The 26,497-nt window shown below is 42.6% G+C and overlaps 2 protein-coding genes across 5 annotated transcripts; one reads left to right on the top strand and one right to left on the bottom strand.

Moving 5' to 3' along the window:
• The first annotated feature begins 21 nt into the window (after nucleotides 1–21).
• Nucleotides 22–18,846, top strand: LOC139390252 (SH3-domain GRB2-like endophilin B2a). 4 transcript variants are annotated; one of them, XM_071137510.1, is made up of 13 exons: nucleotides 40–176; nucleotides 1,119–1,260; nucleotides 1,471–1,482; nucleotides 2,043–2,171; nucleotides 5,545–5,678; nucleotides 5,804–5,896; nucleotides 10,439–10,501; nucleotides 11,797–11,820; nucleotides 16,141–16,230; nucleotides 16,419–16,519; nucleotides 16,678–16,692; nucleotides 16,831–17,053; nucleotides 17,230–18,846. In XM_071137510.1, exons 1-13 carry the CDS (start codon nucleotides 114–116, stop codon nucleotides 17,335–17,337), a joined length of 1,197 nt encoding a protein of 398 aa, XP_070993611.1. In that variant the 5' UTR covers nucleotides 40–113; the 3' UTR covers nucleotides 17,338–18,846. The 4 variants fall into 4 exon arrangements, with proteins under 4 accessions (XP_070993614.1, XP_070993611.1, XP_070993612.1 ...); XM_071137511.1 differs by lacking the exon at nucleotides 1,471–1,482; XM_071137512.1 differs by lacking the exon at nucleotides 16,678–16,692.
• On the bottom strand, nucleotides 18,603–25,489 carry LOC139390253 (proline rich transmembrane protein 1B). The gene is made up of 4 exons (XM_071137514.1): nucleotides 25,289–25,489; nucleotides 23,277–23,797; nucleotides 22,775–22,903; nucleotides 18,603–22,456 (listed from the first exon to the last, which is right to left on the bottom strand). The coding sequence occupies exons 1-4, from the start codon at nucleotides 25,296–25,298 to the stop codon at nucleotides 22,310–22,312; spliced, it is 807 nt and encodes a 268-aa protein (XP_070993615.1). The 5' UTR covers nucleotides 25,299–25,489; the 3' UTR covers nucleotides 18,603–22,309.
• Between the last annotated feature and the right edge of the window lie 1,008 nt (nucleotides 25,490–26,497).

Raw genomic sequence — 26,497 nt, 5'->3', positions numbered from 1 at the left:
ATAATGATTCCAGGATGATGTGTAGATACCAGAGACGGTGACAGATACCGCTGACTGAATATCGTCTCCCTGGACATAGCTAGATGTGTGTTTAGCCAGATACTTCCAACATAATGGATTTCAACGTGAAGAAATTAGCTTCGGATGCTGGAGTGTTTTTCACACGAGCTGTACAGGTAGGGTAATTTATGTCGTGTCTCCTATACATTGATTAACGTTAAATGCTAGCTACCTAATGTTCGCGAAATAGCTAGTAACGTCTGGCTTAAATAAAAACTGGAAACTGCATGAGTTGGCATCATTTCCAAATCCTTTAGTTTACGTTACTGACATAATACCCTCTATATCCTACACAAAACATTGGTTCAGCTGACGTTAACCTCCCTTCATAGTAGCCATCGTACGGCACTGCTTTTTTTCCTGGCTTGTAACATAGATATATTGAAGGAAGGTTTCTATGCGGTCTGTGATAGCCACTGCTAGCTTGATGCTATAGCTGACGTTCGCTAGTTGTGTTTTCGCAGAGGTCTTTCTTTGCTTTTCAGGTACGGTGTAGCTGTGGGGTCAGAGGTGACCTTTCGTGCCCCCTTTGCCCAACCCCCAAACATTACAAAGCCAGATACATTTTTCATTATTGTGACAGTGTAACAGGTCATGATGAAAATGACTGGGACTGATTTCACAATGTCTACAGTAACGTTGCAAGGAAGCAATGGATGTCTGTTCAGCCCATAGAAGTTCCATTCGGTTTTATTTCCCAGACTTTGTATCTAAACCCCTTGGCAGAGGATACTGGCAATGGGAAAAGACTGGTGAAACATTAATTAGACAGGGACTGGGAGACTAGAAGGTGTAGTGTTTCATGGTGTATGAGGGCGTGGTATTTAGTTAATGGTTTCCAGTAGCCTATGAGGAGTCACATGGCGTGAAGAGCATCCCTACACCAGTGATAATGTTGAAGATTCAAGTGACATGTCATAGGGCAGCTCCACGGACACTATAGAAAAGTTCCATGATACACAGAAACAGTGGAAATGCACTATTGATGTTGAGTCACTGCAATAGGCCTTGTTCACAGAGAAGTGAAAGTGATTCTTTCATTGTGTATTTTGGCAAAGTTCACAGGGGAAAAGTTCGGACAGGTAGAGAAGACTGAGCTGGATGCCCATTTTGAGAATCTGCTCAGCCGTGCCGATTCCACAAAAAACTGGACAGAGAAAATCTTCAGGCAGACAGAGGTTCTGCTGCAGCCCAACCCAAGTAAGGCCCGGCATACACACTGAACTGATCAGGACAGAGGCCTCCACAAACCCCAACCCTACTTATAATGCAGACACACACACAGGATAGAAGGACCAGAAACACATTAAATGAAAACCAATGAGTTTATTTTATGTGAAACATGGCGGTAGCATGGTGATAGAGAGCATTGTGCTCTAACCTGTGACTCTCTGATTCTCCATGCTACAGTTGACCACACTGGTGAGTATCCCTCCCTCCCATAGTGCCCTGTTGTGGAATCTTTTCATCCTACTGGTCTGTAGTGCAGCAGACAAATGCTCTATGCAGTATTGGCTGTTTTCAAGCACCAGTCTGTTCTAGCGCTTGTTCTGTGGGTATGAAAACCTGTTGATTATCCTCCATTGCAAGCGGTAGCCTACTTATCAGTGAGCAGCTCAACAGCTCTGTGTGTTAAGCACACCAGACACTGACTCAGGCTTGTGGGTAACATGCAGCAATTCATTCCTCAAACTTGCATTTACCGTGTGTGGGATAAATATGTTAGTCTCGCTACAAAACCATTATCTGAGCGAAATAACATTTATCTCCACGACATCTTCATTCTACACCTCATTCCCACCATGTTGAATTACAATACTCTACATTGTCATATTGGCCATTTTCTTACTTTTCTTTGGCATTCTTCTCTCCCATGAATTTCCATTCTCAGACTAGGTTTCATAGTGTCCATCTGTGACAACTATTTTTTTTTTTTGCAAGTCCTCTCTTGAAGCAGGACATCCCCCTCTTTGTATTGGCAGGTGCCAGGATTGAGGAGTTCCTGTATGAGAAGCTTGACAGAACGGTTCCATCCAGACCAAATAATGGAGAACTACTGGGTCATTACATGCAGGATGCGGCTAAAGATTTTGGACCTGGAACTCCATATGGTGTGTACTCAGGCTTTGTGTATACTTATTCTTCACAGGTGGTCTAAATCTGGTTTGTTTGAGAGGATTGGCCAGTGATCATTTCATTTTTGAGAGAGGAAACCGAGACCGTGCCTTGAGCCCCAGTCAAATCCATGAGTGACATTTTATGGAAAATGCATTTTCTCACTTACCCAATACATCTTCACCCTGTGCCCTCACCCTTGTGCTATAAGAAGGGCTCAAACCATTTGTGGTATATCCCTGTGAGAAATGATCTCCATAGTTGATACAGGATATTGATTTTAAATGACATTAGACGTTTAATGTACAGGGTTGCAGGTGTAATTACAGGGTACAGTGAACATCATGATCATTTTCCAGTAGTTTATAGTGTAGAACTCTTCCCAAAGCCTTTTGTTTCTACTGATGATTTCACCCTAAGGTGAGTGAGCAGTGAGATTGGTGACGATAGCTGTTGTTAGTGAATTGGTCTCCTCCCGCCCCTGCCCTCCAGGCTGTCTCATGTCTGTCAGGCCAATAAATAGGCCTCTCCCCTTCACTGGCAGTCCTGAGGATCAATAGTTTGCGCTCGCTCTCTCTCTCTCTCCTATGTGAATGTTGTTGAGAGCTTCAAGCTTGGCTCATATATGCAGAATGTTTAAACATAAATGTTTATGCAGAAATTAGTTTATTAGGCTGCCTGTCTGGTGCTTTTCTCCTTCAGTTGAAATGGAGCTCAGTAACAGATCTGAGTGCTGGGCCATGTACAGCTTAATGAACAGCTCTGCAGTACTCCTGCTTAGCAATGATTTGTTTTATACATTAAGCTGATGCCAATAAGTCCCTTTTTTGTTTTTATCCAATAATAAAAATGCACACATACAGTAACCTATACTAAGCAAGAACAGGCATGTTTTAGTGATTTAAATAATTCGATTTCTAATGAATTAATGTGTACACCATGTCACAAAGCAGACAGCTGTGTGGAGCAGTGGAAACCCCTTATTGGCATACAGATCGATACATCAGTCATCAATCCCATTATTTCCTCTCCTGCAATAGTAACTAGATGGACACTCAGCTGCTCTAATCAGGTCATTAGTGGTCTGTTTCTCAGTTGTAGGTTTTAGTGATGCAACCTTCTGTGTGTGGGTGTAGAAACTCTGTTGTAGTAGTGTCTCCTCACAGTAATGACATGTCGAAAAACATTTCCTCAGTATACCAATGCGGTGTGTCCATGCCTTCCAACAAGTAACCCACACAGATATGCATACTTCAAATTCCACAAGTTGTAGGCCTGTTTGATGATATAATCCTTGCGGTGTGGTGTTATCCATCAGGTATTCCTGTACTCCTTTTGTCTGTTTTACATCTGGAGAAACCCCTACATTCAAAGGGGAAATTTGAGTTTCTGCCATGTCAAGAATGTTGCTACTCTAGAGGTTCCCCTCTGTTTCCGTTCCTCTTTCTTCGCGGGTATAAAGTAGTTGGGCACTTAAAAAAAGATGCAAAAATGAAACTTAAGAACGGAAAGCATAGAAATATTGCACATAGACAGATCTACCGCTTCTTAGACTTGCTTTCAATGAGAGTGACAGACTAATAACTCACATGTCTATGTGAATTTGGTTGGGTCACCCAAAAAGTTACATACTGCAGCTTTAATGTTTGAGATCCTAAACCGGTTGTGTTGCACTACTAAGTCCTATTGGTCTCGACTTTTGTCTGTCTGTGTTCTTATGATAAGCATTAAGTCATTCCTAAGTAATAAGTTAGACTCTTATACCTACAATGGGTTCCAAAATTACTGTCACTCCTGACTGGCAATGCACAAACAATACTTAAAATATAAAAATCTCATTATAGAGAGCAACTCAAAATACCAACATGTGAGAAATACTGTACTTTATTCATGTTCCAATGGAACCCAACAAAATAATTTATTGATTTCATTAAAAATCAATGTCCCTAAAAATCAAGGTTTCACAATTAATGGCACCCTTAAAGATTATTGAAAATAACATCAACCAAAATTAAACCGGGAATTAAATTAAACTTATTTATGTTTATGTCTTAAGGAACTATATATTGAGCCATTGCATCACTTCCTGTTTCACTAGGGTATAAAAATGAGGTAACACGTGCAATATCCCATTGTCATCCAACACCATGAAGAAAACAAAAGTAGTGGCAGTTCAAACGAGACAGATAGTCGTAGACCTTCATAAATCTGGTAATGGCTACAAGAAGATCCACAAACGATTGAATATACCACTGAGCACTGTCAGGGCTAATATTAAAACATTCAAAAGATATGGAACAGTTGAAAACCTCACGGGTAGAGGACGCAAATACATTTGCATTTTCTCTCAGGATGGTGAGAAAAGCATCAAAATCCCCAAGAATCACTGTGAAAACTGCAGGCCTTGGTGGTGTCTTGGGGTCACCAGGTTTCAAAAAGCACCATCAGACGCCACAACCACAGGCTCTTTGAAAGGGTTGCCAGAATAAAGCCCTTTCTGACCCCAAGACACGCAAGCGCTTGGAGTTTGCCAAACGTAATTTACATTATGACTGGGTGAAGGTGTTCTGGTCAGATGAGAGCAAAATTAAACGTTTTGGTCAGATACAGCATCTGCACATTTGGTGTCGAAACAGATGCATACAAGGAGAGGCACCTCATACCCACGGTGAAATATGGTGACGTTTTGGGGCTGTTTTAATTCCAGAGGTCCAGGGGCACTGGTTAAGATTGATGGCATAATGAATTCTACCAAGTATCAGGCAATTTTGGCTGACAATCTGGTTGACTCTGCCAGAGGGCTGGGACTTGGCCGTAGGTGGACTTTCCAACAAGACATTGACCCAAACATACTTGAAGATCCACACAGAAATGGTTCTGTGACAAAATCAATGTTCTGCCGTGGCCATCTGTCGCCAGGCCTCAATCCAATCAAAAATCTGTGGGCTGAGTGGAAGAGGGCAGTTGATAAGCGCAAACCCAAGAATGTGAATGCTCTAGAAAGGATCTGCATAGAGGAATGGTCCAAAATCCCTCCAAATGTGTTCTTTGTCAAACATTACAGGAAAAGACTCCATGCTGTTATCCTTGCCAGAGGTGGTTGTACTAAATGAGGTGTGCCAATAATTATGAAACCTTGATTTTGGGGAAATGTATTTGGTTTTAAATAATTGCATCATTTTGGTTGGTTGATTTGAAACATGAATAAAGTACAGTATTTCACACATGTTGGTATTTTGAGTTTATCTCTCTAATTATATTGTTTATTTTTTAAAGTAGTGTTTGTGCATTGCCAGTAATTTTGGAGCCCACTGTATATTTCACATATTGTGTGTGGGTTCATCATATTCTCGTGTGTGTGTTCTGTAGGTAGCACCCTGATCAAGGTAGGTGACTGTGAGAGGAGACTAGGCGGTGCACAGAGAGAGTTCCTACAGACCTCCGCTATCAGCTTCCTTGCCCCACTCAGGAACTTTCTGGAAGGAGACTGGAGGACCATCTCAGTGAGTCTGGCTTTCTGGCCTCAGAGGGACATCATGAGATTGCATGCAGACCAGTGTATAGACCAGGATTTATGTGTGGGGTCATGCCGTACAGAGAGGTGCTGATCTTCTCCTCTCTGCCTCAGAAAGAGAGGCGTATCCTGGAGAACCGCAGACTGGACCTGGACTCCAGTAAAGCACGACTGAAGAAAGCCAAACTAGCCGAGTCCAAGGCCGCGGTGAGTCTACCCTCCACCACCTCTCCCTGTGCACCTTCAGCTGCATCATGTAACCAGGCTCCAGTTCAGAGCGAACTGCTACTGCTAACTAACATCTGTCTCTGTTCTAATTATGTTCACAGTGTGAGGGAGAAGTGAGTATTAGTGTAAAATATTGTCCACTTTTAGTTATTTTATTTTGCCTTTTTCTTTCTGACATGCTCATTGCCACCATGAAATCCAGTTAAGTGCATGTTTGTCTTCAGAGAGAGAGAGACTAGAGTTCTCTTGAAAGTGAGTGAAATGAACTTGTGGCATGGTAAGGCCTTGTAAGAATTTTAAGCTTGTAAGTAAGCATTTAACGGTAAGGTCTACTACACCTGTTGTATTCGGCACATGTGACAAATAAACTTTGATTTGATTTGCACTGGAGCAAACCCGTATATGACCCTAGAGTCAACAAAACTGAGTAGTACACAAGTATTTGGAAAATGGTGAAACAAAAGTGTATTTCAAATTAGACTAATTTGAGTCCGTGACAAACTGCATCCAATTACCAAGTGTATCCCCTCATAAAATCACAAAGGCCTATTTGATAGCAGTAGTGAGAGGAGAGGCCATGTCCCATGTGAGTGAAGATAGCTGGAGTTGAGAGTCCTGATTGCTAACCTGCTTGCCCTATTATACCATAACCAAGGTCTAGCTTCACTTCATATTCCCTGCTCCCATTCTGTCAGAGCATTTCAAATGTTTAGATTTTTGGCTGAGTTTTTCCTTCAGGGCAAAGATCTGATTTGATAAGTCATTGTATTAGCCATTTGATTCGATTTTTTTTCTGTAATAACATGAGTAAATAAACAGATGTATGGAGAAAATATATGTTCTTTCAGTTGTAGACTAATATCAAATCAGATATTTGAAACCTGTATGCATGGTGATTGCCACATGAAGGCATGCTAATTTTGAAATATATGTATTTGTTTAGCCTAACTACATTATATATACAAAAGTATGTGGACACTCCTTCAAATTAGTAGATTTGGCTAGATCAGCTACACCCGTTGCCTACACGTGTATAAAATCGAGCACACAGCCATGCCATCTCCATAGAACATTGGCAGTAGAATGGCCTTACTGAAGAGCTCAGTGACATACAGTGCCTTGCGAAAGTATTCGACCCCCTTGAACTTTGCGACCTTTTGCCACATTTCAGGCTTCAAACATAAAGATATAAAACTGTATTTTTTTGTGAAGAATCAACAACAAGTGGGACACAATCATGAAGTGGAACAACATTTATTGGATATTTCGAACTTTTTTAACAAATCAAAAACTGAAAAATTGGGCGTGCAAAATTATTCAGCCCCTTTACTTTCAGTGCAGCAAACTCTCTCCAGAAGTTCAGTGAGGATCTCTGAATGATCCAATGTTGACCTAAATTACTAATGAAGATAAATACAATCCACCTGTGTGTAATCAAGTCTCCGTATAAATGCACCTGCACTGTGATAGTCTCAGAGGTCCGTTAAAAGCGCAGAGAGCATCATGAAGAACAAGGAACACACCAGGCAGGTCCGAGATACTGTTGTGAGGAAGTTTAAAGCCGTATTTGGATACAAAAATATTTCCCAAGCTTTAAACATCCCAAGGAGCACTGTGCAAGCGATAATATTGAAATGGAAGGAGTATCAGACCACTGCAAATCTACCAAGACCTGGCCGTCCCTCTAAACTTTCAGCTCATACAAGGAGAAGACTGATCAGAGATGCAGCCAAGAGGCCCATGATCACTCTGGATGAACTGCAGAGATCTACAGCTGAGGTGGGAGACTCTGTCCATAGGACAACAATCAGTCGTATATTGCACAAATCTGGCCTTTATGGAAGAGTGGCAAGAAGAAAGCCATTTCTTAAAGATATCCATAAAAAGTGTCGTTTAAAGTTTGCCACAAGCCACCTGGGAGACACAACAAACATGTGGAAGAAGGTGCTCTGGTCAGATGAAACCAAAATTGAACTTTTTGGCAACAATGCAAAACGTTATGTTTGGCGTAAAAGCAACACAGCTCATCACCATCCCCACTGTCAAACATGGTGGTGGCAGCATCATGGTTTGGGCCTGCTTTTCTTCAGCAGGGACAGGGAAGATGGTTAAAATTGATGGGAAGATGGATGGAGCCAAATATAGGACCATTCTGGAAGAGAACCTGATGGAGTCTGCAAAAGACCTGAGACTGGGACGGAGATTTGTCTTCCAACAAGACAATGATCCAAAACATAAAGCAAAATCTACAATGGAATGGTTCAAAAATAAACATATCCAGGTGTTAGAATGGCCAAGTCAAAGTCCAGACCTGAATCCAATCGAGAATCTGTGGAAAGAACTGAAAACTGCTGTTCACAAATGCTCTCCATCCAACCTCACTGAGCTCGAGCTGTTTTGCAAGGAGGAATGGGAAACAATTTCAGTCTCTCGATGTGCAAAACTGATAGAGACATACCCCAAGCGACTTACAGCTGTAATCGCAGCAAAAGGTGGCGCTACAAAGTATTAACTTAAGGGGGCTGAATAATTTTGCACGCCCAATTTTTCAGTTTTTGATTTGTTAAAAAAGTTTGAAATATCCAATAAATGTCGTTCCACTTCATGATTGTGTCCCACTTGTTGTTGATTCTTCACAAAAAAATACAGTTTAATATCTTTATGTTTGAAGCCTGAAATGTGGCAAAAGGTCGCAAAGTTCAAGGGGGCCGAATACTTTCGCAAGGCACTGTATAACATGACACTGTTATAGGATGCCACCTTAACAAGTCAGTTCGTCAAATTTCTGCCCTGCTAGAGCTGCCCCGGTCAACTAAAAGTCCTGTTATTGTGAAGTGAAAATGTCTAGGAGCATCAACGGCTGAGCCGCAAAGTGGTCGGCCACACAAGCTCACAGAACGGGACCACTGAGTGCCGAAGCGCATAGCATGTAAAAATCGTCTCTCCTTAGTTGCAACAATCACTACCAAGTTCCAAACTGCCTCTGGAGCAACATCGGCACAATAACTGTTCGTTGGGAGCTTCATGAAATGGGTTTCCGTGGCCGAGCAGCTGCACACAAGCCTAAGATCAACATGCACATTGCCAAGTGTCGGCTGGAGTGGTGTAACGCTCACTGCCATTGGACTTTGGAGCAGTGGAAACCACGCTTCACCATCTGGCAGCCCGATGGCCAAATCTGTGTTTGGCGGATGTAAGGAGAACACTACCTGCCCAAATGCTAGTGCCAACTGTAAAGTTTGGTGGAGGGGGAATAATGGTCTGGGGCTGATTTTCATTGTTCGGGCTAGGCCCCTTAGTTCCAGTGAAGGGAAATCTTAACACTGCAGCATACAATGACATTCTAGATGATTCTGTGCTTCCAACTTTGTGGCAACAGTTTGGTTAAGGCCCTTTCTTGTTTCAGCATAACACTGCCTCTGTGCACAAAGCAAGGTCCCTACAGAAATGGTTTGTCGATCAGTGTGGAAGAACTTGACTGGCCTGCACAGAGTCCTGACCTCAAACCCATCAAATACCTTTGGGATGAATTAGGACGCCGACTGCGAGCTAGGCCTAATCGCCCAACCTCACTAATGCTCTTGTGCTGCGGGGACTTTCAGCCAATGTTCCAACATCTAGTGGAAAGCCTTCCCAGAAGAGTGGAGGCCGTTATGGCAGCAAAGGGGGGACCAACTCCATATTAATGCCCATGATTTTGGAATGAGATGTTCGACTACCAGGTATCCACATACTTTGGTCATGTAGTGTATTTCCTAAAGTACTGCACTTTTAATTACTTTGGGATTTGGCCAGTCCAATGTAATGATTTAAGAACTCATTTGAGAGTAAACTCAGTCCTGGGGACCCCAAGTGGTGCAAGTTGAGTTTTTTTCCCCCTAGCACTGCACAACTGTTTCCAATAATCAATTCATCTTTAATTATTAGAATTAGCTGAATTAGTAAAACGAGTTCGGGAAACACTTTATTCGATATATTGTCCTCAGAATAATAAATTATTTTCCACGTGCTCATACATTTACATAAAATATACATTAAAGATCAAACCAACAACTCATCACCCAGTATATAACATTCCAGTTACTCCATTATATTATAGCTTAGCCTCTGACCGGAAGACAGGAACTATTGTCTAGGTATACTTTGCAGGCTACACATAGTATAAGCTAGAATGGCGTAATGGTTGAAGGTCTGCTTCCTTTTTATGGGCTATGACACATGACAGGCTGTGTACACAGAATGATCTCACATCCTGCTGTGTTTATATACACATGCTGTATAGTCATTAACCTTCTAGTCTAACGCGGCTTGGGAATCACCAGGAGATATGCAGGTGTAGAAAGATATTGGGACCGGTCTCAATTGTCTCTGTATATCAGCAAGTAAAGAACAAAGGGTTTTGTTTTTGCTGTGTGTGCTTTCCTGTCACATGACTTTATTATACTTTGTTTTGTTTGATTTTGTTTCTTTGGTTTGGTGCACTCCATACTGTACGTGTAAACTACTCTGCCATGTCTGTAGGCTGTGCCTGATTTTCAGGAGACCAGACCCAGGAATTATGTCCTCTCAGCCAGTGCATCTGCGGTAAGTAGCTTAAACAGTCAGTCCACGCTACACTAACACTTCATGTAGCCTACTCTCGCTGACATCAGTGTGCTCATAACCTCGAGCAGCCTCTCCATACACAGTGTCCACATGCGTCATGTTGCAGGCAGGTAGAGACTACAGCCAAGTGTTGAGTGCCCCGCCCCCCCTAGAGGTCCTAGAGCAGTATTTCCCAATCCTGGTCCTGCGGTTGCCTCGCGAGCCACCCTGATCTCACGAGCCATTCATGTAAGCTTGTGAGATATTCTCTACACAGATGTAGATATTTGTGTAGCTAACCATTTATGTAAGCTGACTGAGATCAGGGTGGCTGGCGAGGCTAGTCCTGGGGGGTCCAAAGGGGTGCACACTGTTTTGCCCTAACACACTTGATTCAGCTGATCAACTCATCGTCAAGATGGATTATTTGAGTCCGGTGTGTTAGTGCTAGGGCAAAGAACAATATGCACTGTCCCAGAGAGACTATTAAGAATTCACTTCATAGCCATTGAATATTGCTGTGCATTATAGGGAAATAATGCCTGCTCTAGAATGTTCTTCCAGCCAATCAGAATTGAGTATTCAACAATTCCATGGTATAATCCCAGTTAAATAAATAAAACGTTGTGGCCCCACCAACAACATAAATGGACTATACAGCTACAACGTGATGTGAATATCGACTTGGAGTATAAGACACTATAATGTTAATCATGTCTCTTTGTGTTGTCACCCATGACAGCCAGGGTTGTATACAAGACACAATATGAGACATATTTTTTTATTCTAGACAATTATGTGCTTCGACATCTGTAGCAACAGTTTATTTATTTAACTAGACAAGTCAGTTAAGAACAAATTCTTATTTACAATGATGGCCTATCGAGGAACAGTGGGTTAGCTGCCTTATTCAAGGGCAGAATGACAGATTTTTACCTTGACAGGGTTTCGATCCAGCAACCTTTCGGTTACTGGCCCAACGCTCTAACCACTTTATCACCAGATTGCTTTCGGCATAAAGTCCATTATCTATGTGACACTTTTCGGACACACCCACAAAAGTAGTGTAAAGATCTTCACAGGTGTTTCACTTCAAATGATAAAGATAAAATTGACTCTGAGCACAGTACCAGAATCTGGCAAATCTGCTGTCTTGAATGCACCCCTGGGTTGAAAACGTATGTTTCTTAACTGTCATGTCATCAGTCTCAATCTAAGAATGTGTGTGTCTCCCCTGTGATGTCATCAGAATGTGTGTCTCTCTCCCCCTCTCTTATTGTCCTGCGGGTTTTCAGCTCTGGAGTGAGGAAGTAGACAAAGTGAGTACGACATGTTTGGATACCGTCCTCACATATTGTCTAAGTAAATTATATCTTTACTCTATCTTTTGTTTCTAGATTGTCTCTTTCCGCACACACTGGTGGACACAAACAAAACAGCTGATAAAGGATATGTAGCTATTACCGCCACACCAGCGTTCACGATTCATGAATGCAGTCAAATTCTATGTGACTGTTTTAGTCATGGTAACTAGGCTTCTCCAAGCTCTGCTGCTGCTGGTCATTAGTAGCCTACCAACCTTCTAACTGCCTGGTACTCCGCACTCTATTGTCCCTCTAATCACTCTGACATCAATGCAAATGTAATCGAAAATCTAATCAAATACTTCATGAGAGCTCGTGTTGCACAACATTTCTATAGGCTATGCAATTACGTGAGAAAACAGAGTGATGGCCACTTAAAAAGAGGAGGTTCCCATCAGCTTTCTATAGGCTAGGCCTACTATATTTATTTCTCAACTTTCCTAATATTAAGCACATGACTTATCTTTACAAAAGGAGTATAGCCTACCTGGGTTGCATGAACATGAACCTTAGGAAAAGTAACCTCCAATCGCTATTTAAATGCATAGATGACATGTGTTTTTTCTCGCTGCCCCTTTTTCGGGACAGGTGCCTGATAATGGTCCATTCTAATTCAAAGCAAATTTCACACACACAATATTTAATATATAGTACCAGTCAAAAGTTTGGACACACCTACTCTATTAGTTAAGGTTTTTTTTTTATTTTGTAATTATTGTAATTACAAATAATATTTGTGAAGACATCAAAACTATGAAATAACACAGATGGAATCATGTAGTAACCAGAAAAGGGTTAAACAAATCAAAATATTTTTTATATATTCTTCAAAGTAGCCACCATTTGCCTTGATGACCGCTTTGCACACACTTGGCATTCTCTCAACCAGCTTCATGATGTAGTCACCTGGAATGCATTTAAATTAATTTGTGTGCCTTGTTAAAAGTTAATTTGTAGAATTTTTTTCATTAATGCGTCAGATGTGTTGTGACAAGGTGCTATACAGAAATGGACCTATTTGGTAAAAGACCAAGTCCATATTATGGCAAGAACAGCTCAAATAAGCAGAGAGGAATGACAGTCCATCATTACTTTAAGACATCAGTCAGTCAACCCAGAAAATGTCAAGAACTTTTAACGTTTTTTTTAATTTTTTTAATTTTACCCCTTTTTCTCTCCAATTTCGTGGTATCCAATTGTTGTAGTAGCTACTATCTTGTCTCATTGCTACAACTCCCGTACGGGCTCGGGAGAGACGAAGGCTGAATGTCATGCGTCCTCCGATACACAACCCAACCAGCCGTACTGCTTCTTAACACAGCGCGCCTCCAACCCGGAAGCCAGCCGCACCAAGGCTCCGAGGCTACACCGTGCACCTGCAACCTTGGCTAGCGCGCACTGCGCCCGGCCCGCCACAGGAGTTGCTGGTGCGCGATGAGACAAGGAGATCCCTACCGACCAATCCCTCCCTAACCCGGACGACGCTAGGCCAATTGTGCGTCGCCCCACGGACCTCCCGGTCGCGGCCGGTTACGACAGAGCCTGGGCGCGAACCCAGGGACTCTGATGGCACAGCTGGCGCTGCAGTACAGCGCCCTTAACCACTGCGCCACCCGGGAGGCCACTTTGAACGTTTCTTCAAGTGCAGTCGCAAAAACCACCAAGCGCTATGATGAAACTGACTCTCATGAGGACCGCCACAGGAAACAAAGACCCAGAGTTACCTCTGCTGCAGAGGATAAGTTCATTAGAGTTAACTGCACCTCAGATTGCAGCCCAATTAAATGCTTCACACAGTTCAAGTAACAGACACATCTCAACATCAACTGTTCAGAGGAGACTCCGTTAATCATGCCTTCATGGTCAAATTGCTGCAAAGAAACCACGACTAAAGGACACTAATAAGAAGAAGAGACTTGATTGGGCCAAGAAACACAATAAATGGACATTAGACCGGTGGAAATTGGTCCTTTGGTCTGATGAGTCCAAATTTGAGATTTTTTGTTCCAACCGCCGTGTCTTTGTGAGACGCAGAGTAGGTGAACAGATGATCTACGCATGTGTGGTTCCCACCGTGAAGCATAGAGGACGAGGTGTGATTGTGCTTGGCTGGTGACACTGTCGTTATTTTTTTTAGAATTCAAGGCACACATAACCAGCACGGCTACCATAGCATTCTGCAGCGATACGCCATCCCATCTGGTTTGTGCTTAGTGGGACTATCATTTGTTTTTCAACAGGACAATGACCCAACACACCTCCAGGCTGTGTAAGGGCTATTTAACCAAGGAGAGTGACGGAGTGCTGCATCAGATGACCTGAAAAGCAGCCAACAAGCGCTCAGCAGATTGAGAGAATGTCAAGAGTGCAAATCTGTCATCAAGGCAAAGGGTGGCTATTTGAAGATTCTAAAATATACTTTTTTGGTTACTACATGATTCCATGTGTGTTATTTCATAGTTTTGATGTCTTCTGTTATTCTACAATGTAGAAAATAGTAAAAAATAAAGGAAAACCCTTGAATGAGTAGGTGTGTCCAAACTTTTGACAGTACTGTATGTAAAGACAATATTAATTCAATAACAGTCTAATATTGTCACCTATCAGACTATCACTTATGAATTATAGATAATCACTTGTGAATGACGCCCAGAATAAGGCAAGAAATAATAAAACATTTTGGCAACGTTTTCTAATCATAGTCACACACCATGTAGCCTGGCCTATATGTTTTGTATCACAACTAAAGTGGCCAAATTACTTCTTAAAGTTAAGCACATGAATCCACTTTACAAGGGGTGTAGAGCCTAACTGGCCTACATAATCAGCGTGTGAGTTTCAGGTTTGTGGAAGATAATTTTCACAATAAAAATGCACCTTTTATAGAAGCATTACATGCATAATCACATTTGCGGTCACTTTTGACAATGGTGTTTTCCTGCTCATGGAACATTTGTGCTTCAAGCCTACTGCCGTGTGCGCATTGCTGCGCTTATAATGTGAAGCCTAATAGTTTATCAACATTTCAAGCTAAACGTTCTGATCTGTTACGTCAGCCACATTGCGTAAAAATGTTTATTTGATGCTAGTGGTTATATTAATTTGGGATATATCACATCCCACAACTGTCCCAGACTATGTTTGGAATATTTATTTCTCGCACAGATAAGAATAGGTCAACTTTTGTACTATGGGGGTAGTAAATTGACATAGGCTAGTGCTTTTGCTGTTCGTTAGGCCTACTCATCTTGTTGGCTGACAAAGTACATGTGAACAGTTCTTCCAGTATCTTCAATATGCACCTTGGAATTGGATAAGGACACGCGAGTTGCGTCCCCGATGTGTCTGTCTTCACTTGTAGCCTGTGAGGAAAAACCCGATCAAGTGATGGAGAGCCATGTGAGTGAGAGGTTCATCGGCGCGCTCAGCACTCGGGGAGAAGGGCACAACGTCCGCTGGCCACAAAAGGCCTGAATTTTTATTTTAGGGTGCGTAACGGCCACACACAGGGGACGCCACCATGAAATTCGAGGCATTATCAAGTGCTGTCAAATGATGAATGAGAGACTGATCGTGTGTACAGCCTGTCCAAAAAAAACAAAGCAGAGCTCAGGCTCTTCAAGCTAATTTTTTTCAAATCATCATTAGTCTCATCATGCAGCCTTACAATGCATTCAAAATCAAAACGTATAGCCAAACGTTTGTAGAACTACTTTTACATTAACTCTAAGTATATAGGTGTACCTATTTCTTTGTTAACCGCTCAACACAGAATACCAGCACTCCCTCAAATCATTTGGAGAAAATATCCTTTCTATTTTATTCAACTTTGTTAAATTGTATTCTTCAAACTATAAACTAATGCCACGGAATTCTAAGCAAATCTTGTCTGCTATATTGGTGTAGCTCACAGCCATATGACAGTCAGATCAGAACTTAACAAGGACAATGCATAGTATGCTATTTTGATCATTTGAAATAGACTACATTTTCTTAATATCTTGCTTCTTTAGACCTTTCTTTAATAAATTGTGAAGGTGTAGGCTATATTACATGGATTTATTAGACTTTAAAATGTAGATGTTCCAAAAGTCCTGCATCTGTGGCTTGTCGGTGATGTGTGGAAACCAGGAGATGCTAAATATGTTTGTTAATTAACGTCAATTACCATGAGACCGACAGTTATTTGCTTGACAGTCACCGGCTGACCTAATTTCGTGACCGCCACAGCCCTAATTACATGTTATCTCATTCTGTGTTGTTGTTGTTCTGTAGGCAGCGCATGAACTTCGAGTGGCCCAGACAGAGTTTGACAGACAGGCAGAGGTCACACGACTCCTACTGGAGGGCATCAGCAGTACACACGTGAGTCATGAGGTCACACACATATAGAGAGGACAAACATGACCACTACACATAACCGTTCTCTTTAGCATATGTACTGTTTACTGTGTATTGTGCTGTTTTAACATGGTGGTAACAGGGTATGTTGAGGAGGAACAAGTATTTCTAACGGGGTTGTCTTGTCTGTGTTTTGGATATGTTGTCTGTAGGTGAACCACCTGCGCTGCCTGCATGAGTTTGTGGAGGCACAGACAGCCTACTACAAGCAGTGTTACCTGCACATGCAAGACCTGCAGAAAGAGCTGGGCAGGTGAGGACTGGCTTTGGGTAGATGCACACATGTATATTGGGCATACTTAGCTGGGGTGTCTATGCCTGGCTTTCATTTGCTGCAATGATTTGCTCAATTCAAATGGGTGTATGCTGTTTATCAATGACCATCTCCACTGTCATCTCTTATGCTCTCAGTTCCAATGGAGATGTGTAAGTAACATTTGATGACGATTACAGTAACACATTTATGTTAACCTCTTTTCTAAATCAAACATGGTGAAGTCTTATTATTCCTTAGGGAATGTGCTGTGTACCTTATGGCTGTCTTCTCTCCCTAAACCTCGGCAGGTTTCCCAACGCGTTTGCTGGTAACCCGGGTCTCTCCATGGCCTCCGGTGGCTCCTCTCCCCAGGGGAATGCCACCCTACCCCAGGACACTGCCAGCGCTGTGGAGACAGACACACTGAAAATCGAGGAGGTACAGGCCCCCGCCACGGGCACACGCAAGGCCAAGGTCCTGTACGACTATGACGCTGCCGACACCAGTGAGCTCTCCCTACTGGCTGACGAGGTGAGCACACGCGCACACAATCCTTTCTTTGTGCACGCCAGTGGTTAGTTTAGTCAGGTGTGTCCGTGCAAGGCTAGAATATGTGGACTGATTGCTGGCTCATGTACAGTTTAATTGTATTAACACTGCTGAATAACTATTAATACACTACTGTATGTTGTCTTGTCTTTTCCCAGCTAATCACAGTTTACACAGTGCCAGGCATGGACTCTGACTGGCTCGTTGGCGAGAGAGGGAACCAGAAAGGGAGAGTACCTGTCACATACCTGGAGCTGCTCAGCTAAAGAAACTACACTCAAAGAAATACATGGACACACACAAACACACACACACAATTGCACTCACATGCCTTCAAACATGCAGACGTTGACGAATTCAAACAAGCAAACACACCCACTGTACTTTCTGTACGCACCAGGACTGCATGAAATCATTGGTAATTATGAAGGCAAATGCGCTACATTGAATATGGAGGAATGGTTACCATGACAACTTGGCTGAAAATTCTGAATTGTGAGATGTTTATAGATTTTAATTTCACCCTGCTTCTCACAGCAGGACAATAATCCTGCAGCTACAAGACATGTAAATGGTTATGTGGATTATAATTAAGGGACATGTTTGTAGGGGCTGATACATTTTTTTCAATAGGGCAAATCAAGTCTGACATTTTTTAAGTGGAAATTACAAACTTTAGAAGCCTTTTTAAACCTTGAATACACTACAATTTGCATTTCCTGCTGCGCTGGAAAATTCTCTGCGACAACGGAGTGGCCAAATTTAAGATCGCAGATCTGTACATACTGAAATCCCCTGTATTATTCAGGCTTTTTGGTTTTATTTTAGGTGACCTTTCACAGCAGGTGTGAAGCTTCATACAGCCTGCCCACTCACTGTCACCTGTTTAAACTATATGCACCAATGCACCAATCTTTTCCATTCCATTCCATTACACCCTGTGCACCTATGGTTGGTCCACATTCCTATAATGTAATTTTCCTCTACCACTACCAGGAACTGAAACATTTCATGGCCGTATGACCTGCTTAACGTACTGGGAATGTAATCACTCTTACAGCAAATATTTGAAGCACTCCTAGTCGTTTACTAGCTGCCTTACAATGACGCCAGAGAGCTGTTTCCATCTGCTATAGCTAATAGAATGTATTGTACACACCACAATGTCCACACACTCCTGTTTGATTGGACACTTCCTTTGAAGAAGACAGGCCAGATCTAACACAGAACATACATTTTGGCATGCGAGACCATACCTTATCATTTAAGTATCTGTGATTAGCTATATTCCCATTTGTCCCTTTTTTTTAGTTTGCCCTTTTGCTCTTCTGTTTCTTAAACATGTTACTGTTCCTTCAGTTGTCTTTTGTTTCTTTTTAGTAAAATGTTTGTTTGATCTGATGTCTTTTCTGTGATCAAGTCCAAGTGTTTTCAGACAGGACCTAGGCTGCTGCATGTGCTACTGGCAGGAGTTGGACAGACTATTCTGTCTACTGAAAAGCCTCTTTAAAAGAACAATTGTAATCCAAAGTTTTAATGGCTGTATGTATATTTATTTATTTATTTTAGTACCAAAGGAAACAAGTATATGCATGCAATTCTGAATTGAGCCCAACCCTGGTTTGTACCATTGCTGCTGTGGCATGTCTTGTTTTGACCCTTTTCTGCCTTTACTGTCAATGTATTTATTGCCTGTTTACAAGTCATGCTGAATGAATGAAAATATGTAGGATGTAATAAAAAAAAGTGTGCTTTATTTGGACACAATCCGGTCATGTGGTTGTCAGCTCAAGTTGTTCTTAGGCTAATATTCTGGTGTAGCAGTCAGTCAGATAATCATTCTCTTATAAATACATTTCATTTCAAATTCAAACTTTATGTCCAACATCCTGTAACACATCACATCAAAGTTTATTGGTCGATTTGCAGGTGTCCCTGCAGGTGCAGAGAAATGCATATTTTACTAGCTCCTACAGTGCAGCAGAATGTCTAGCAAATACACAAAGAAGATCTAAACAAATCAAATGTCAATGTGTCCGATTTAACAATCAAACGTAGATTATATTAGTGAGCAGTTCTCAGAATATAAATACGTGGTGTGTCTAGACTGTATAATTTGGAATGGTATGTTATGTACAGTAGTAGGTATATTAGGATGAGCTGTTTAGAATACAGTATACATACACAGTAAGTAAACAATATAATATATGCCACGCAGTCATGGGTGTATAGTTAGTACAGGAGGGGGCTGAACACACACCCCTGGAGGGCCCCCGTGTTGAGGATCAGTGTGGCAGAGGTGTTCTTGCCTACCCTCATCACCGAGGGTCAGCCCATCAGGAAGTCTAGTACCCAGTTGCAGAGGGAGGAGTTCAGACCCTTAGCTTAGTGCCCTCCTAGCTCATCACTATGGTGTTGAAATCTGAGCTGTCGTCAATGAACAGCATTCTAACATAGGTATTCCTCTTGTCCAGGTGGGATAGGCAGTGTGCAGTGCGACGGCGATTGTGTCGTCTGTGGATCTGTTGGGGCGGTATGCAAATTGTAGTGGGTCTCAGGAGTCAGGTAAGTTGGAGGTGATATGATCCTTAACTAGCCTCAATGCACTTAATGGTGACAGAGGTGAGTGCTACGGGGTGATAGTCATTTGATTCAGTTAGCTTTCTTGGGTACAGGAACAATGGTGGACATCTTGAAGCAAGTGGGGAAAACAGACTGGGATAGTGACGAGGTTGAATGGGTCTTTAAACACTGCTCTGAGGATGCTGCTTGGGATGCCGTCTAGGCCGGCATACTTGTAATTCCCTGTTTGACACAACATACTCTCCTATTTCTAATTGTTTCATGAGTACTGAATCAACATGTTCATGTATATAAAGTATTGCAAAATAATTGTAATGCTTGGCATTAAAATTATGATTTAATTTCAAATAAACAAAGAAAAATAGCCCCAATCCACATTTCAAATAAGTGCTGTAGGTAATTTCTGGGAATATACAGTATGTACATGTTTATATTTTAAATGTCATTATAGTTATGTGTATCTATAGTGCCTGTACATTCTAGAGGGTCCACCATGTACTCTCCCTACTGGTGTCCCCCAGGGCTCGGTTCTAGGCCCTCTCCTCTCTATACAACAAGTCACTTGGCCCCGTCATATCCTTACATGGTCTCTCCTATCATTGCTATGCGGATGACCTTCAACTACTTTTCTCCTTCCTCCCTTCTGACACCCATTTGGTGACATGCATCTCTGTAAGCCTGGCAGATACCTCAGCTTTAATGCTAGCCTAACACCTCAAGCTCAATTTCGACAAGACGGAGCTGCTCTTTCTCCCAGGGAAGGCATGCCTGCTCCAAGACCTATCCATCATGGTTGACAAATCCATGGTGTCCCCCTCCCAGAGTCCAAAGAATCTTGGCGTAACCCTGGACAACACCTTGTCGTTCTCTGCAAACATCAGAGCAGTGACTCGCTCCAGCAGGTTCATGCTCTACAACATCCGTAGAGTCCCCACTTGTACCATCAATCCTTTGCAACTTATCCCGAACGCTGCAGCCCGCCTGGTGTTCAACCTTCCCAAGTTCTCCCATGTAACCCCGATCCTCCGCACGCTCCACTGGCTTCCAGTCGAAGCTCATATACACTACAACACCATGGAACATGCCTACGGAGTAGCAAGAAGAACTGCCCTTCCCTACCTTCAGGCTATGCTCAAACTCTATACCGCAACCTGAGTACCCTGTTCTGCCACCTCTGGTCTCATGGCCCACCCATCCCAGCTCCCGCTCAGCCCAGTCAAGGCTCTTCTCTGTCATGGCACCCCAATGGTGGAACCAGCTTTTGCGTGAAACTAGGACAACAGAGTGCCTGCCCATCTTCTGAATATCCTAACTCTTCCCTGAATATCCTAACCCTTCCCTGAATATCATACCCCTTCCCTTCCCTTCCCCTTGCTAGCACTGAATTTGCTGATAGCAACTTTATTGAGGAAAAATATATTATATAGGCTATTTTAGCCTCACCCGTTGTTGGCAGGTGTATAAAATCGAACTCCCAGCCATGCAATCTCCATAGACAACCAGTATCAGTAGAATGGCCTTACTGAAGAGCTCAGAGACTTTCAACGTGGCACCGCCATAGGATGCCACCTTTCCAACAAGTCAGTTTGTCAGATTTCTGCCCTGCTAGAGCTCTCCTCAGCAGGGGGGTGCCGCTCTAGCAAAAATAATCTGTCCTCAGTTGCAACACTCACTACCGAGTTCCAAACTGCCTCTGGAAGCAACGTCAGCACAATAACTATTCGTCGGGCGCCAAGCAGCTGCACACAAGCCTAAGATCGCCCTGCTTAATGACAAGCGTCGGCTGGGGGTTGTTAAGCTTGCCGCCGTTGGACTCTTGAGCAGTGAAAGTTCTCTGTAGTGATGAACCCCGCTTCACCATCTGGCAGTCTGACGGACGAATCTGGGTTTGGCGGATGTCAGGAGAACGCTACCTGCCTCAGTGCATAGTGCCAACTGTAACGTTTGGTGGATGAGGGATAATGGTCTGCGGCTGTTTTTCATGTTTCGGGCTAGGCCCCTTATTTCCAGTGAAGAGAAGTCTTAACGCTACAGCATACAGTGACATTCTAGACGATTCTGTGCTTTGAAATTTGTAGCAACAGTTTATTTATTTATCTAGGCAAGTCAGCTAAGAACAAATTATTATTTACAATGACGGCCTACTGGGGAACAGTGGGTTAACTGCCTTGTTCAGGGGCAGAACGCCAGATTTTTACCTTGTCAGCTTGGAGATTTGATCCAGCAACCTTTTGGTTACTGGCCCAACACTCTAACCACCGCCGTGCACAAAGCAAGGTCCATACAGAGATGGTTTATTGAGATTGGTGTGGAAGAACTTGACCGGCCTGAACAAAGCCTTGACCTCAACCCCATCGAACACCTTTGGGATGAATTGGAACGCCAACTGCGTGCCAGACCTAATCGCCCAACATCAGTGCCCAACCTCACTAATGCTCTTGTGGCTGAATGGAAGTCCCCGCAGCAATGTTCCAACATCTAGTGGAAAGCCTTCCCAGAATAGTGGAAGCTGTTATAACAACAAAGGGGGGAGTGTATGTGGTTGTCAAAACTAGCTATCTTAAGATTAATGCAATAACTGTAAGTCACTCTGGATAAGAGCGTATACTAAATTACTCAAATGTAAATGAGTAGATGTTTATCAGGTGCAAATCGCTATGCACAGAGAGATATCACTACATATATGATCCAGCCCACACAAACAAACACCCCAAACATCAGGCTGAACACCACCAGCAAACGGGCCTTCTGGGAAGCCCTCTCTGCCTCCCTCATGTCCCCTCTGGCCAGAGCAGCACGGGTCTAGAGCAGAGTGGAGAGACAACCAGCTCAGTCAGGACTTGGTCTGTAGCCAACAAGCATATGTATTGTTTGAAGATGTTTGATAGAGTACAATAAAAGTCAAATGAATTGAACTTTATGTAACTCTTCTTCTACTGTATCAGACATCTTGTTATGTCATCATTACCGTAAGGAAGGCCTCGGTAGTGTCACTGCATTCTTAGGATTCTACTACACCTACACTGAAACTCATGCCCACTCTCTGCCCTAATTCAATTCAGAGCCAGGCCTTTGTTAGTGCACTAAGGATGTAGTGCCTCATATGAGTGGGCAATTTACCTCATATGAGTACAAAAGGGCGATGAGGCCACTCATAAGGCAGCAGAAGATGGTGACCAGCAGGGACTCCACCATGTAGTCCTTGGGCAGGGGAAGCCGCTCGTCCCCCAGTGGAGGGCCGCTCATGTACTGAAACACAACAGAGGCAAACATGCAGGGACACAATAACCTATTAAAATAGTGGCCATTCTTGATTTTGAATAGAGATTTCAAATAGAAATGACACACTGTCGTTACGTCACAGGACAATAGTCAGATCTATTGTTAAATCCGGAAGTAGTCACGCGTGGCCATAAGGGAATCGATTTTTGAACCGTACGGGAATCATGTGTGATTCAATAAAGCTATGAGGAGTAATTGAATGTACAAATCCGTTCTAAACTTACTGTGTGTCTAATAAATCTCCCCGTCCACCACCGCCACATGAGAAAGTATGTGCGTTTGGCAGCACATTTACACTAGTTTTCTTTTGCTCTATACTGATACTCTGATACTCTCTTACTATGGTGTTGGGAGGGTAGCTGGGTGAAGGCATGAACTGGGCCTGGTAGAAGGCTGGCTGGTTGGGTCCTGGCTGGCAGGCTATGACAGGGGGTCCTGGGTAGTGAGGTGGTTGTGGGGGATAGATAATATAGGCCATCTTGGGGTCAGGTGGGCTGTAGGGTGGGGGCTCTTCTGATGGGATGGATGCTGTCATGTCTGGTTGGACCGAGGAGATCTGTGGCTGACACACAGTCGAGGGTGTCCCTCCTGCCAGGTCTGTCTGGCTTAGCAGCTCCTCCCTGGTTAACCTCCCATCACTGTCACCTTGAGCTCTGTATGGCGGACAGGCAGCAAAAGTGCTGTCTGCCTTAGGCACTGGAGGACAGACAGTGTGGACATTGTCACTGTTGGATGACAGATGAGTGGTTTGGACAGGTAAGCTTGTACGTCCAACAAGGTCTTGGGTTCCTGAGTTTCCCTCTTGCTCTGCTGTCCTCCCACTGGACAGGGCCTGGCTCTCACGGCCGGGTGGTTGAATGACTAATGAAAGTGAAAGAGGAAGGATAGATATTATAATGGTTAGACTGCGATTCTTGGTCAACTGGCAATGAAAAAAAATGTCTAAAACCTGTTTATCTACAGCAATGATGTAGCCATAACTACATGACCAACATTATTAATGAATGGCATATTTTAGAGGAAGTGAAAGGCCCCTGTGATCTCTATTCTCTATTACTCTCAAGTTTCTCCAGGGCAGTTGACTGACCAACTTTGGTTTCTACAGTGGAAAACAGTGCATCTGATTAATGAAAGGCCCAGGCAAAATGAGCGTGGGTATACGGTGTCGTTCTCCAGCTGCCGGTGTGGTTTGTCAAGGCTTATTGAGTTTCTGCTCTGAAAGGGGTGGAGCTTGCTGACTGACTGAGATCACAGCACAAACAGCAGGGCAGAGCCCGAGCCAAGGCATACAGGCTGCTCTAGTGTTGCATGTCTGGGAAAGAGAGGTTTTAGACTTCGGCCTGCAAAGATAGGAAGCATGTAGATTTGAAACCAACTGAGATCCTGTAGAATACATTTTTACTTGTAGATTGTATAATGGACCTGTGCATCACTGAAAATTCTGCAGGATAAATAGAGCAATAATAGCAACCTAATGTATCTTCATAGCACTATCATGTCCCATATATTTACACCTGTTGTGACATACATTGCGTTATTTTCTGGCTGGTTGTGACACCTACATAAGAGGATCAAAACCCACAGTTATTCTAAAAAAACATTTCCCTGCCAAGAAGTTTCCTTTCGCTTAAAATGTTGTTTATTAAATATTTTGTTGTTGTTGTAATCAGTCATGTTTTTTTTCATCATATTTTAAATCATTAAAAAAAAATACACTTTATGACACAGTCAAGAAGCATTATGACCATCATAATCATATTAGGTAGATAGGCCTATCTCGTTTATGCCCTTACATTAGATGTCAGTCAAAAAGAGGTTGTCTAGTCCTGCTCCCGAAATCTGCTCCTGCAATCATCCCAGTCATCAGCTAGGTGCATGTCTGACATCAATGTGTGTGGAATTACAATGATAATATGGTCAATTTAAAAAAACAATTATACGACATAAACATACTGTTGACATGTAGGCTATGGTGTAATGAAATGTTTTGTGGGTTTTGACACTCTTATGTAGGTGTCATAACCAGCCATAAAATAACGCAATATATGTCACAACAGGTCTAAATATGTGTCATGACAGTGACGTGTTATGTGTTATGGCGCTTAGTGTCAAGTAAAGTGTTGCCGAATATTGATTGTTGTACAACCCCATCTTCTTTGGTTTTACATCAACTCAATGCACACAGCTTATCTAATATTGTAATGTTTGTTGTTTGTTTTTGTGTAATCCTAATCATTCAATTTAAATTCCCATTTCTCCCAAAGTCCACTGTTTCACACATTTTAGACAATAATAAACAATAATTTTGGTTGGTAGTACTAAACATGCATTAGGGCATGAACAGAGACTAACCTGGGTCCATTTTGGCAGGCAGCGTACAGTACAGGGCACTATACAGTTGAAGAACAGTAGAGAGGAGGATTCAGGTGGTCATCTGTAGAAAACGCCTGATCCAGACAACAGAGACAGAACATGGGACAGTTTACAGCAGATATCCCATGGGCTCCCACAAATGGCTGCAGATCTTGTGCCTCCCCTCCACAGGGTTGAAATAGTATCGTGTTTGTTTAATAATTGACAGGCTTGTGTGTGTGTGTGTGTGTGTGTGTGTGTGTGTGTGTGTGTGTGTGTGTGTGTGTGTGTGTGTGTGTGTGTGTGTGTGTGTGTGTGTGTGTGTGTGTGTTTGTGTTTGTGTGTGTGTGTGCGCGCGCGGTGGATGTGTGTGTGAAAGTGTGTGTGTGTGTGTGTGGTGGATGTGTGTGTGTGCTTGTGTGTGTGTGTGTGAGAGAGTGTGTGTGTGTTTTAGGATGTGACAGTGAACTCTAAAGGGGGGTTTACTGATGAAGGTGGAGCTTGAAACCTGGATTGTAAACATAACATGGAAACAGGAACATCACAGTGTCTTTGATCAGACCAAAACAAATGTGAAAATAAACAGCCATGTTTTAGAAATGGATGAGCTCATCATCATTAATGGGAACAGTGATAACATTCGATAAGAAATCATTCTAATGTATTGTTCAGACAAAAAAAACAAATAACGTGAAAAACATTGGAAACTTGAGGGTGACTCAGTCATCAGATATCTAGAGAACTGTACTTCCTCTTCTCATCCTCAACAAAGGTGTGCTACTTTCTTGTGTTCCTCAGGGTGATTCAACTAGCTGGTGACCCTTTTTTTTGACAATCATTCTGCTCACAGTGCACCTTGCTTTCTTCAATGGCAGAATGCTAGGTTTGTTATTTGATATCAGATGCTATGTCACTTTTATGGTATTGTATTAACAGGGTATGATGAGTCTCTGTTTCCAGCGGTTCAACATGTCAGGTCTACTCATTAATTTAATGTATGTGTAGTGAAGTGTGTATGATTTTATAGTCACATCTGTATTAGGTTTTGAGCCAGCAATGTATAAGATACAGATTTGGAAACCTTTGTACTGTAACTAGGTAGGAATCTAAAATGGTTATTTCAAGACCCACAGTAAATTGTAATACATTGGAGGGATGCATCATTTTATCATAGCATTAAGCATATGGTGCTACCTATGATAGTGTATA

The sequence above is a fragment of the Oncorhynchus clarkii genome, chromosome 30 (genome assembly GCF_045791955.1).
Source record: "Oncorhynchus clarkii lewisi isolate Uvic-CL-2024 chromosome 30, UVic_Ocla_1.0, whole genome shotgun sequence".
NCBI lineage: Eukaryota > Metazoa > Chordata > Actinopteri > Salmoniformes > Salmonidae > Oncorhynchus > Oncorhynchus clarkii.
Note: the sequence above shows the minus strand (reverse complement) of the source record. Positions and strands in the feature narration are given on the sequence as shown.